The sequence below is a fragment of the Pelophylax lessonae genome (assembly GCF_965119305.1).
Source record: "Pelophylax lessonae genome assembly, chromosome: 5".
Classification (NCBI taxonomy): domain Eukaryota; kingdom Metazoa; phylum Chordata; class Amphibia; order Anura; family Ranidae; genus Pelophylax; species Pelophylax lessonae.
Genome location: NC_138772.1, coordinates 73,779,397 through 73,792,859, shown reverse-complemented (window position 1 = coordinate 73,792,859; position 13,463 = coordinate 73,779,397). Strand labels below are relative to the sequence as shown.

Here is a 13,463-nt window from a genome sequence, read left to right as displayed (position 1 = left end):
TTCAAATGTTTCAGTATTTTATATAGCAAAAAAAATAAAAAACCCAGTGGGAATTAAATATTACCAAAAGAAAGCTCTATTTGTGTGAAAAGATCGATAAAACTTTTATATGTGTACAGTGCTGCTTGACCGAGTAATTGTCAGTTAACCAGTTCTGGACCTGAAGGATTTGCCCCCTTAAAGAGGAAGTAAACCCTCCTCTGCAACTTTTACCTATAGGTAAGCCTATGATAAGGCTTACCTATAGGTACTGTAAATATCTCCTAAACATGTACCGTTTAGGAGATATTTACCTGACATGCAGCCAGTGACATCACTGGCGCATGCGCTCTGAAGGAACGGCCGCTGGTGCCGTTCCTTCAGAGCCCCGTGCCGCGTGCGCGGGAGTGACGTCACCGCGGCTCCGGCCAATCAGATGGCCGGATGCCGCGATCCCGGAAGACGGGCGACTGAACATGTCGCCCGTCATAGAGGTAAGCGGGCGGCACGGCGGGGGCTCGTTGTAAGGTAAGTATTTCATAATGAGATAGTATGCAATTCTTTTTAGTGAGACTGTGACATTGCAGCGGACAGATCTGACCCCTAACTAAAATTTTTGACACTTTTGGGGGTACCAGTGACATTACTACAGTAATCAGTGCTAAAAATATGCACTGTTACTGTAAGAATGACACTTTTGGGGGTACCAGTGACATTACTACAGTAATCAGTGCTAAAAAAATGCACTGTTACTGTAAGAATGACACTGGCAGGGAAGGGGATAACCTAGTGTGTGATCAAAGGGTTAAATGTGAGCCTAGGGGAGTGTTTACTAACTGTATGGGTGTGTGGCTTGTGAAATGACCACAGAGACCTGTGATCCTAAATAGAAGGATCACAGGCGCTCTGTGATCATTTCAGAGAGAACGGTCAGCTGTGTTTACAACAGCTTACCGTTCATCTCTCTCAGGGGGGAGCGATCGCGGGTGGCGGGCGGCAATCGCGGCCGCTGGTCCCATGCATCGGCATCCCCGCTGGATTTGAGCGTCTAATGTATGTGGCCCATTATTTGGATGGTGGACTACAGTAGAGCAAGAGTGAACTCCACGGCCTTAACACCCAGCTGATTGCAAGGAAATGAGGGGGATACTGGTTGGTCTGTAAGTGGTGAAAGGGGTTGGGTTAGTCTAGCTGTAAGTTTGTTTTAAAGGGTTAATTCACCATTACCAAACTGCCTGTGCAGGTAAGCGGTGCCTACAAAAAAAAAAAACAACTGTGCAACTTTGACTGAAGATGGATAATGCCCTTGCTGTAGGTGTAGGTAAATTACATAATGTATCTCCTAGAGCTTGGCTGAAAAACTCCTGGAGATAGCATCCCACAGTCCTACCTCATTGCCATGGTTATTGCTAAGACACTTCCAGCTGTTACCGAACATCATATCATCACAGGAGCAAGCTCTCAAACTCCTGCACATGTGTGGTCCACTATCTCATCAGTCACAGCATAACTGAGCTCTGAGGTTCTGTGACAAGAGGGAGAGAGAACATGTAAAGGGGTTTGAATCAGCTAGGAGTGTTTTAGCAACATCCTATCAACAAGGTCAGGCTTTAGGAGGTGTGTGAAGAAACTGGGAGAAAAGACAAAAAAAAGAAAAGAGGGCGCACCGACCTAGTGCATTACCATTAAAACCATTTATTAAAATATTAAAAGGTGTACAGAATACTCACAAAACTGGTGTGATAGTACACACATAAACATAGCATATGCAATCTCCAAGGTAGCCAAGGTCCCAAATGTAGCGAATAGGCATGCAGATGGTCGCATGGGGCTGCTGTGGCTGGGCTGACGCGTTTCAGGGGCAAACCCCCTTCCTCAGAGCCGGAAAAAATTCTGTACACCTTTTAATATTTTAATAAATGGTTTTAATGGTAATGCACAAGGTCGGTGCGCCCTCTTTTTTTTTTTTGTCTTTTCTCCCAGTTGGTTCGGGATACCCTTGATCCTGAGGGGGCAGCAAGACCAGCAGCTTTTTTAGTACCTGAGTTTGAAGTGTACCTCTCTCTACTCCGTCAGATTCTACTTGAGCGCAGGAGATTTGCTTTACTACTTTAGGAGGTGTGTAAATGGCTTACACCAATAGCAAGGTCAATATTTAACTTTGGTCAAAGTTGCCCACTTTGTTTATATCTACAGGTACCGCTTACCTGCATTGTCAGTTTTTGGTAAAGGTGAACTAACACTTTATGTTACACTACATTGTCAGAGGTTTGCAGACATCTTTCATACCTATATAAATTTGTTGGGCATCCCAGTCCAAAACCATGGGCATATTATGGGGCTGTCTCCCCTTTGCATCTATAAACGCTTCCACTCTTTCAGAAAGGCTGTGCACAAGAAATTGGAGTGGGTCTGTGGCAATTTGTACCCATTTAACCAAAAGAACATTTGTAAGGTCAGGTACCAATGTTGGATGAGAAGACCTGTCTGTCATTCATCGTTCCAGATATCATAGATGCTCAGTAGGGTTGAGGTCCGGGCTCTGTTCAGGTCATTCAAGTTCCTATACACCAAACTCATTGTCTTTTTAGATCTGGCCTTTATAGAAAAGGGCCTTCCATAAACTGTTCCCATCAAGTTGGAAGCGCACAAGTATTTAAATGTCTAGCATTATCAGTACCCTTCACTGGAAACATCTAATCTCAGTCATTTTGAGGAATACCCACATAATAGGTGTGATGTTCAGATGTTCAAAAACTAGGCTCTATAGCAGGGTCAGGAACCTATTGCTCGTGAGCCAGACGTGGCTCTTTTGATGGCTGCATCTGGCTCGCAGACAAATCTTTAATAAAGGTGGGAGTGTCCGGACGTAAGCCGCGCTGGACTTGTAGTCCCAGAGCTCCACCGCGTCTACCACTTAATCCAGTGCCATCCGTGTAGCTGTGCCCGGTGCCAAGGAGATTTCTGCACCCATTGACGGTACACTTTGTGGGCTACCCTCTGCTACCCTCAGTTTGTATCTAGGTGACCTAATTGCCGCGCTATGGACCCCGTGGCCTACTCGTGGTACCGCCGCCGGCTCGTATGCTGTGCATCTGAGGGCCTTGGCAATCACCGCCTGGTAAGGAGACCTGCCATCCGCTCCCTGTGCCCTGACAGACACGATCTCCTTCCCCTCTGACACCCGGGGACCCGCAGGAGCTGCCTCTCACATCCACTTCTGAGGCCTTCAGCGGCTGGCTGCCATTTTCTCAGGGCCTATACTCACCTCCATCACTGGCAGGCCTGTTTAGGTTTAGGCTTAGGTTTGTTTAGTTAACCACCTAAGCTTTTACCCCCTTCATGACCAGGGCATTTTTTGCTTTTCAGCACTACGCTACTTTAACTGACAATTGCAGTTGTCATGCAACACTGTATGCAAATTAAATATATCTATTAGAACTTTCTTTTGGTGGTATTTGATCACCGCTGGCGTTTTTATTTTTATTATATAAATAAAAAAAAAAATGACAAATGTTGAAGAAAAAAAGATATTTTCTACTATCTGTTATAAAACATATCCAATAAAAAAAATTTCAAAATCTAATTTCTTCACAAATTTAGGCCAAAATGTATTAAGCTATATGTCTTTGGTTAAAAAAATCCCAATAAATGTTTTTTGATTTGTATGTGCGAAGGTTATAGCATCTACAAACTATGGTATATATATTGAAATTTTTATTTAATTTATTTTTTAATACTAGTAATAGCAGTGTTTAGCGACTTATAGTGGGACTGTGATAGTGCGGGGGGAAATCCTACACCAACTGACACTGTGTGGGAATTGACTGACACTGACATCACCAGTGACGCTAATACAGTGATAAGTGCGCATACTATATACTGTCACTGTGCTAATGACACTGGCTGGGAAGGTGTTAACATCTAGGGGCAATAAAAGGGTTAACTGTGTGCCTAATAATGTGTAATGTGTGCAATATATGCAGCTTTCACTAATCATTGTGGCAAATTTTTATCCCTGCTTTTTAGGGAGAAAAAAACAGCCACATCACTGCACTCTGTACAGAGCACAGGGCTTTGCTAAGATGATCAGCAGGTCCCGGCCATAAATCATTGCCTGCCAGACTTGCGTTGTACCGAAGGACAGCACAGATCAGGGGTTGCTGAAGTCACTAAGGTCCCTTTCCCACTGGCGGAGTCCACCAGTGGATCAGTTTGCTCGGCAGGGGATCCCTCCGCTGATCCCCGCTAAGCAGGCCGATGACAGGTCCATGTACGCTCCACCAATGCAGAGCGGACACGGACGCAGCCGCTCTTCTCTATGGGCTGTCGGATGGAAACAGACTGCCTGTCTGTTTCCATCCAACTGTCATCCGATCCCATCTTATCTGCATAACGGATGAGTAATGAATCCCCCATTTGTCTGTTTTTAGCAGACAGGATTCGGTCGGCTGTCAGTGGGTGTCAAGAGCCTTGGATGGACTCTGCACATGCTCAGTTTGGTGTGCATTACTAGATAGTTTTTTTTTTTATTTTCTTGGGAGAGTGCATGTAATCAGCACAGGGCCAATCAGCACTGTCCAGACAGAGTCAGGGGTCCTGCAGCCTCATAGGACAGTAACAGGAGAATTAAAACTCCTACAAGCTTTAACCAGACACTGATAGAAGTCATAAGACTGCTATATACTGCAGATGAGAAAAGGTATTTATCATTTACTAAAATAATTGCTTTTTCATGTTCTGTGTACTGTGGGAGACCAGATATAGTGAATGCAGGCTCCTGGGTTTGGTAACACTTTAACTTGCTAACAGTATTGGAGCACCTTAATGTCCTGTACTTATCAGCTTGAAAACACAAAATGCTAATTTGTTGTGCTTCCTATCTGTTGTTTTTTCATTCCAGCTGTCACAGCTCATAGTAAATGCAGGAGGAGTAGCTGCCGTCATTGACTGCATTGGGAATTGCAACGGAAATGTGAGACTTCCTGGGATCATGATGCTTGGCTATGTAGCCGCACATTCGGAGAACCTTGCAATGGCTGTCATCATCTCAAAGGTTAGTTACTGAATAACGAAATGCTTCCAGGAGGTACATTCTATAATAATTACTGACCTGTCAAGTCATCTAACATCCTTCAGTCACTAGTGTCCTACAGCGCAGGGATCTCCAAACTTTCTAAACTAAGGGGCAATTTACTGTCTTTTAGACTTTAGAGGGGGGACTATAGACTGGAGTACAAAATGTCCCATCATCAGTTGGAATAAACAATCCCCCGTCATTGGGAGAAATCATGCCCCATTATTGGTGTTATTGGGAGGAATTGTGCCCCATCATTGGTGTAATTGGGAGGAATTGTGCCCAATCATTGGTGTCATTGGGAAAAACTGCGTCCCATCATTGGAGTCATTGTGAGGAATCGTGCCCCATCATTGGTGTAATTGGGTCTCATTGTTGGTGTCATTGGGAGGAACTGTGCCATTCCTTGGTGTCAGTGAATGAAATAGTGCCCCAAGGGCCAAATAAAAGCAAGCAAAGAGCTGTATCTGGCTCCCAGGCAACAATTTGGAGACCACTGTCCTACAGTATCAGCAGGATGAAGCAACAATCAAAAGGTCAGTAAAGCATTGTGGGACATCACCCTTTTGGGAAAAACAGATACATGCTTGATTTGAATATTTTAGCTGATAGCGGACAGAATTGCAGTAATGGCTGTATAAGCAAACCCAAATCATGACATGCATGTCAAAATCACATAGTGGGAATGCTCGCTCTTGCTATGCAAAAATGTGAAGGGGCTTGATAGTGTACTAAAAAGACCATTTTATTTCTGTGTGTTGTAGCTGGAGAGTTCCACTCACTTCTTGTCTAGGAAAGTGTTTTCAGCTGCACAGAAAGGGGAAATCTCTAAGGCTCTATTCACATATAGGCGTTTCAGATCGTGGGCAGAATTGCAGCGATTCTGCCCGCGATCCTGAACCATTGCAAGTCGTGGGATGCCAGTGCGATTCCCGTGACTTGCAATGGCACCCCAAACGCGGCACAATTTTGCCGCAATGGTCACCTGACAAATCGAGCAAACAGAATTGCGGGACGCCTGTCGCCCAAAAAAAGAAGTACAAGAACTTCTTTTGGGCGACAGGCGTCCTGTGATTCTATTTGTGCGATTTTACTGCGATTTGTCGGGCGACAATCAAGGCATAATCGTGCCGCGTTTAACGTGCCATTGCAAGTCACGGGAATCGCACGGTCGTCCCGCGACTTGCAATGCTTCGGGATCGCCGTCAAAATCGCAGCAATCCTGCCCGTGATCCGAAACACCTATATGTAAATGGAGCCTAATGGAGCCTTGTACAGCAATAGAATCCTTCCTTACTTTCTATCCAAAACAAAACAAAAACATTTTTGGCCATTACATACACTTTAGGCCTCATGCACACAGGAAGTTTTGCAAACACTCCTAGAAGCCTTTCCTCCTGGCAGAAGTGTTTTGGCAGAAACAAGGCGTGACGCTTGTAAAAGGATATTTACCTGTTGTGATATATAATTTTTTATAAATAAAACAAAATTTCATGAACAAGCAAAAATATTGCGTTTTGACAAACAGAAGTGCAACTTTAAAATATTAAAAAATCAAAAACTGTAAACTCCATTGGCTATAATGCCATTGCACATATTACCTGATTATATTACCAACATTAAATATTTGATGTTGACGGACACAGCTTCTGATCTTACCATTGGGTTATACTGCCCCCCCCCCCAGGAGTAGGACACTAGGCAGAAAAAAAGTCTGGCTACGTCTATGGGCAGTCTCAGGGGGTATACTCCCTCTCTCTGCTATAGGTATTTTATTTTCTGCCTAGTCAGGAGTAAGGACCTAGTTTCATGTTGGGATCTCTTGTGCTGGCAATTTTTTGTTTTTAGATAGAATTTTTTCTCCTGTTTTTTTCCTGTGGTATCTACAATCAACTGCCGGACTGGGCGACGGGCTGGATAATCTAGATCCAGTGGTCAACCCAGTCTGGCCAGCGAGTGCGCACAGACCTCAGCTCTGCGCTAGGTCAGCCGCGATGTAGCTCCACCGGACAGGGGGCTAGCCTGTGAGTTAAACACCTCGCAAGGTCATATACAACCGGGTCTCAGCCTGAGTCACAGCGTTCCTCCTGGCCGACAGCCCCCATTTCGATGGCAGGGGATTCTGTCTGGAGCGGTGCCCGCCTGGTTCCTGGTGTGGTGAGTAGCTGTCCCCGCTCTCCCCCTGGAGGGTTTTTGGGTGGACGTTGGCCCCTCTTTGGGACAGTCAGACCCCCGGGTTCCCCTATTTCTGTCAGGCACCCCCTTCATCTGTCCCCCCATCCTGCCCCCCCTCTCCACTTGTAGCCTGTGTGCTCAATGCAGGGTGGCCATGTTTGTGTACTCCGGCGGCCATGACAGTGGTTTGCCATTGAAAATAGTGGCAATCATGACAATGGAGTCCTGTGGGCGGCAATTTCGGTGGTGGGAGCCCCTCCTCGTGTCCTGGTACTGACTCCTGGATCCTTTCATTTCCTGATCGCTGTTCGTGGAGTGCAGATTCTCTGGTTGCCAGTCACAGAGCACCAATCAATCCTCTCTGCTGAGGATTGATTGGTGCTCTGTGACTGGTAACCAGATGGTTCTGCCAAAGCGATGGAGTTTATCCCTTAGCAGTGTTTTACACTTTTTGTGGGGTCCCCCTGGTTACTCATGGAGTCTTTGGAGCACATCTCCCCACCTGATCCCCTCTCTGTGGCTTCGGGGCCCTCCGGGTCCCATCCATCGATTGATGCACTGACGGCGGTCCTGGAGTCCCTTGTGTCCCGGGTGGAGGTGGGTTTTGGGCGACAGGCTGGCATAAAGCGCCCCTTCCCCTGCCTTGTCTGTCTCCTGAGATCCTGAATCTTATTCGGCCACCGTGGATGAGGTTCACCCTGCTGGATCTGCGACCACACGCCCTGAATACTCAGATAGTGAAGATGATTCCTCCGCTTCTGCAATCGCACACAAAAAGGACGCACTGATTGTTATCTGTGCTTGAGACTTAAAGTTGGAGGATGCAGCTGCGAGGGAGGCGCAGGTTATCTTTGCCCCTCACAAGCCATGCAGAGCAGCAAAGGAGTTTCCTTTACCCTCCTATTTTGACAGAATTGTCACTGAAGAGTAGGGATGACCAGAGTGTCCCCTTGGGGTCCCTAAGCGAGTAGTTAGGCGATACCCCTATGAGGAGACCCTTCTTAAGAAGTGGACTGTTCCACTGGTGGTGGACCCTCCGACTTCCAGATTAAACAAGGCAACCATGATTCCGGTGAAAGAGTCTCTGGCTTTTAAGGACCCGGATGACAGGAAGGCAGAGGATGTGGCCTGGCTGGTTCAGCACTGAGGCCGATTTTCATCAGTGCCCTGGTGTCTCAGACTCCGTGAGTGGGCAAAGTGGGGCTTTTATGCCATGACCTGGAGGGGGAGAAGCCTTTGCTGAGCTGGCGGACCAGCTGGTCCAGGGGCTGCAGTTTATCTGTGATGCCTCTTTGGATGCGGCTCCCCTAGTGGCTCGGCTCTGTTTCGGCAGTGGTCCTTCGGTGTGTCTTTTGTCTCAAATGCTCGTCTGCGGACCAGACTTCTAAAAAGGCCTTGACTGATCTTTCCTTTCAAGGAGACCGCCTGTTTGGTGCTACCCTGGATGACACCCTAAAGGACTCACAGGGGGGAAGAGTACCTTTCTTCTGCAGGCTACTAAGGGCAAGGATCCTCGTCTTAGACGTGGGTCATTCAATCCGGCTACAAGATCGAGTTTCATTCTTACCCTCCGGTATGGTTCTTCCTTCTGACGTGCGTCTGTCCCCGGTCCCGCTTACAGGCGCTTTTTTGGGCGGCGCAAGACCTTTTACTTTACGGGTGATGATCCCGGTTCCGACTTTGGGAAAGTTTTTAGGGGTTTTACTGAAACCTGTTTACAGTCCCTAGGAAGGAAGGCAAGGTGCGTCCAATTCTGGACCTCAAGGCAATGAACTGCTTTCTGTGGGTGCAGAAGTTCAGAATGGAGTCTGTTTGTATGGTGGTGGCTTCCTGCATTAGGGTGATTTTCCAGCCTCCATCGACATCAAGGGCGCCTACCTTCACATTTCAATATGTGTCGGTCTCCAGGGCTTCCTCCGCTTTGCCGCGGAAGAGGAGCATTATCAGTTTGCGGCGTTACCTTTTGGTCTTGCCTCTGCACCTTGGGTCTTCACTAAAGTGTTGGCCCTGGTGCCAGCATTGTTATACCAATGGGGGATCGCGGTACTGGGCTATTTGGACGTCCTCCTTCTGCGAGCATATTCTCCTACTGCTCTGGTGGAAAACCTGGAAATCACCATACAAGCATGAGGGAGTTCGACTGAATTCTGAATTTGCAGAAGTCTGCTCTGGTTCCGTCCACAAGCTGGACTATCTGGGTTTGACTTTGGACTCGGCCTTAGCGAGAGTGCTCCTTCCTCTGGACAAACTCCAGAAAATACAGGCTGCAATTTGTCTCCTGCTGTCCATCAGATGGTTATCCCTCTGTACTTGCATGCGGGTGCTGGGGCCTGATGGTGTCGACCTTCGATGCGGTTTCATTGGCACAGTTCCATACGAGATCCCTGCCAGGGAGATTCTGGCCAAATGGGACAATTGGACCCTCCTGAGCTGGGGAATGAAAGAGTCCCTGATATGGTGGATTCGTTCTTCTGCGCTTCTGCTGGACAAATCCTTCCTCCCCTTGTATTGGACAGTGGTCACCACAGATTCCAGCCTGTCTGGTTGGGGTGACCTCCTCAGGCAAATATTCTGCTTAGGGGATCTGGACACTGGAAGAGTCCAGACTACTGATCAATGTCTTGGAACTCCGAGCGATCAGACTGTGCCTGGAACATTGGACAGATCATCTTTAGGGATGTCAAGTGCGTATTTAATCTGACAATGCCATGGCCGTGGCTTTTGTCAGTCACCAGGGGGGCACAAGAAGTGTCATGGCAGCTCTGGAGGTAGCTGGCTTTCTAAGGTGGGCAGAACAGTTCACTCCAGCCCTCTCTGCAGTACACATTCCTGGATTGGAAAACTGGCAGGCGGATTACCTCAGTCGGCATGCGTTGGACCAAGAGGAGTGGTTCCTTTATCCGGAAGTGTTTCATCAGTTGTGTCTCCGGTGGGGCATCCCTGAGGTGGATCTGTTGGTGTCCCAGTCAACAGGAAGGTGCAGAGGTTTGTGGCTCCGTCATGGGTTCCTTTGGGGGACGCCACAGATGCGCTGGTGGCCCCGTGGGGTCAGTATTGTCTGATTTACGCCTTCCCTCCGCTCAAGCTTCTGCCAAGTCTTCTATGCAGGATCGAGACAGAAGTGATTACGGTCATCTTAGTGGCTCTGGACTGGTCTTGCCGCGCTTGGTACGCCGATCTGGTGCAGCTGGTCGCCAACGTTCCTTGGAAGCTTCCTCTCAGAGAGGGTCTGCTGTCCCAAGGACTAATCTTTCATCCTGCTTTACATTCGTGAGTTGATGTTTCCAACGCTGTTAAAAGCTAAGAAATCTACTTCTAAGAAGATCTACCTTCGTACATGGAAGACGTACATTGCGTGATTTGAGTCTCTTGAGGTTCATCCTCGCTCTTGTTCGATGACTCGGGTCTTGACCTTCCTTTAATGGGGGGGAGTCGAGCAGAAACTGGCCTTGAGTACTATCAAGGGTCAGGTGTCGGCGTTAGCAATCTTTTTTCAATGGCCCTTGGCCACATACTCCCTGGTGCGTACCTTTCTTCAGGGAGTTAAGCACTTGCCACCTCCAGTGCAGTCTCTGTTGCCACCTATGAGACCTCGATTTGGTGCTCTCCGTCCTCCAGAAGTCTCTTTTTGAGAATCTTCAGGAGATTCCCCTGCTTTCTAGTGTTCTAGAAGATGGCCATTTTGGTGGCTTCTTCTCTGTGGGCAGGGCGTCAAAATTGGCGGCGTTATCCTGAAGCTCACCTTACCTGGGGATTCACAGGGATAAGGTGGTTCTTCGCCCCTGTCCATCGTTCCTTCCTCAGGTTGTCTCTGATTTTCACTTGAATGAAGACGTTGTGTTGCCTTCCCTGTGTCCCAGGCCAACACATCTGAAGGAAATATCTTTGCATGCCTTGGATGTGGACCGGGCAATTAGGGCGTACCTGGCAGCTACGGAGTCTTATAGGAAGTCAGACTCACTATTTGTGCTCATGGATGGGCCTCGGAAAGGGTTGTCCATTTCCTTTGCGACCATTTCCAGATGGATCAGACAGACGGTGGTTCAGGTCTATTCCATCCAGGGTCAGGTTTCTCTTTACTCTGTCAAGGCGCATTCCACTTGGGCGCTCAGTGCCTCCTGGGCTTTCTGTCATCAGGCATTAGTGGCGTTAGTGGCTGCCTCCTGGTCGTCGATGAACACTTTCACAAAGTTCAAAGTGGATGTGTTTGTATCTGCGGATGCTTCCTGTGGCCACAAGGTTTTTGCAGGCTGCTGTTTAGAGGATCTGGTCCACTTTGAGGGTGCATTGTTTTTTTTTTCAGGTGAGCTCCAGTTGTTTTTGTTGGGCTCCTGTTTACCTGGTTTGCTATAGTTAGTCTTTGGAATTTCATTTTTGCTGTTCCCACCTCTCATGTTTAACATTGCTTTGGGACATCTCAATGGTTAAGATCAGGAGCTGTGTCCGTCAATGAACGAAAGAGAAAATGGGATTTTTGACTTACCGTAAAATCCATTTCTCTGATGTTCATTGACGGACACAGCACCCACCCCTGTGGAGTTGTAATTCTTCTGACACTGTAACAAAACTGAGTATCTATAGCAGAGAGAGGGAGTAGGGACTGCCCATGGGCTTAGCCAGACTTTTTTTCTGCCTAGTGTCCTACTCCTGTAGGGGACAGTATAACTCAATGCTTAAGAAGATCAGAAGATTAAGATCAGGAGATGTGTCCATCAATAAACATCAGAGAAAGGGATTTTACGGTAAGTCAAAAATCCAATTTCTCTTACGTCCTCCGACAGTCGCCGCCACTTCATAATCTTCACTAATGGGGTAATTGACCTTTGTTCCGCAGGAGTAGCTAGGCAACAAGATTTGTTAATATCAAAGCTTTTAGCATATCACACCCCTAGGGGGTGGTCCCCTCAGTCAATACCTCCCTGCTTCCTGCATTCTCAACTCAGTTTCTAATGCCTAGCTTAGGAGTAGCTGGCTGATCCTGTGCTGGGGCTTTCAGTCTCAGCCTTCTATCCTCTTTTTGATTTTATTTTGAGTATTTTTCTCTTTCTTTTACTTAGCTGTTCTTTTTCTCAGCATTAGTTTAGTTTCTTCGGATGAAGATGATCATGCGGAGCTGGGTCTCGGACTGGCCACCCTGGATCCCAGGGTTCAGGGCCAGGGGCTTCCCAGCCTGCCATTGAGCGTTCAGCTCAGGTTTCCCTGGCATATTGAACGACCCATCCCTGTTCGCTGCAGGGATGCTGCCTGTGAGGTGGCTACCTCACCGGACGCCATTTGCGGTTTCGCACCGCAGTTCCACTGCGTCCTGGCTGCGACACTCCCTGTCCTCAGTGCAGCGGTTTGGTCGCTGGAGAAGGCTCCCCACGCCATCCGGACTGGTAAGTGCAATTCTATGTGGGGACCTGTCTGTTTTGGGTGTCAGTCTGTGACTGTGTGACCCTGCATGTCTGTGTATGTGCTGAGCTCCCTGTCAGATTCCTGTGTGGAATAGCTGCCTTTCTGTGGGCTGCGGGGGGGGCTCTCCCGCTCTGCTATGTGAGAGTATGGGGCAGACTGGGCTTAGACATGCTGTGCGGCGGCCGCTACTGTGGCCCGCCATTTTTTGCGGCAAATTATGGTGACCGGCCCTGTGTGGTACAGCGCGGTGTTTTGGCGCCAAACGCCGCCATTTTGGCGGCGATCGATCATACAGCCACATGTCGGCGCCATTTTCTCATTGCCTAAAATGCCTCAGCCGAGCGGCCATGTTTGTGTAGCCTGCATAGGCTTTATAGGGCGGTCAGTCATTGCATCACTTCCTTTTGCTCTGGAACAGCGATCGGTGGCAGCAGCCTGTGTGGTCTCTCCAGGTTTTTACCTTTCCTTTTCCTGTATTTCCTTGCTCAGTGTCCTTATCCCTGTGGGGTCGGTACATACAGTAGTGTGCGGTGGGCTACGCTCGCCGCGGTCTTAAAGGGGCAGTCCTCTTTTTTCAATTATTGCTGGGGCATGGATTCTCAGGATTGCAAGTTTCCTCCCACCTTGGTGGGGGGCCAAGGGGCTGCTGCATCCCCCGAGGGGGCTGATCTGGCTGCTATTGTGGCGAACTTGGCTTCTCAGGTGCAGATGCTAATGGCTGATCGATCCGCAAAACGGCCCAGATTGTCTATTTCCTCTGATTCAGAGGGCGATGGGGCTGCTATGGCTGGAGTGCCCTTCTCAGGGGCTCGCTCATCTCTGGACCTTGGGGGGT

The 13,463-nt window shown here is 48.1% G+C and overlaps 1 protein-coding gene across 1 annotated transcript in view; it reads left to right on the top strand.

Annotated features, from left to right (window-relative positions):
* The window catches only part of SPAG6 (sperm associated antigen 6), a 184,195-nt gene that overhangs the window by 102,963 nt on the left and 67,769 nt on the right, over nt 1-13,463 (top strand). The window contains exon 7 of the mRNA XM_082258041.1: nt 4,883-5,035. Within this exon, the coding sequence (XP_082114167.1) occupies nt 4,883-5,035 (153 nt within the window). The remainder of the gene's footprint in view (nt 1-4,882; nt 5,036-13,463) is intronic.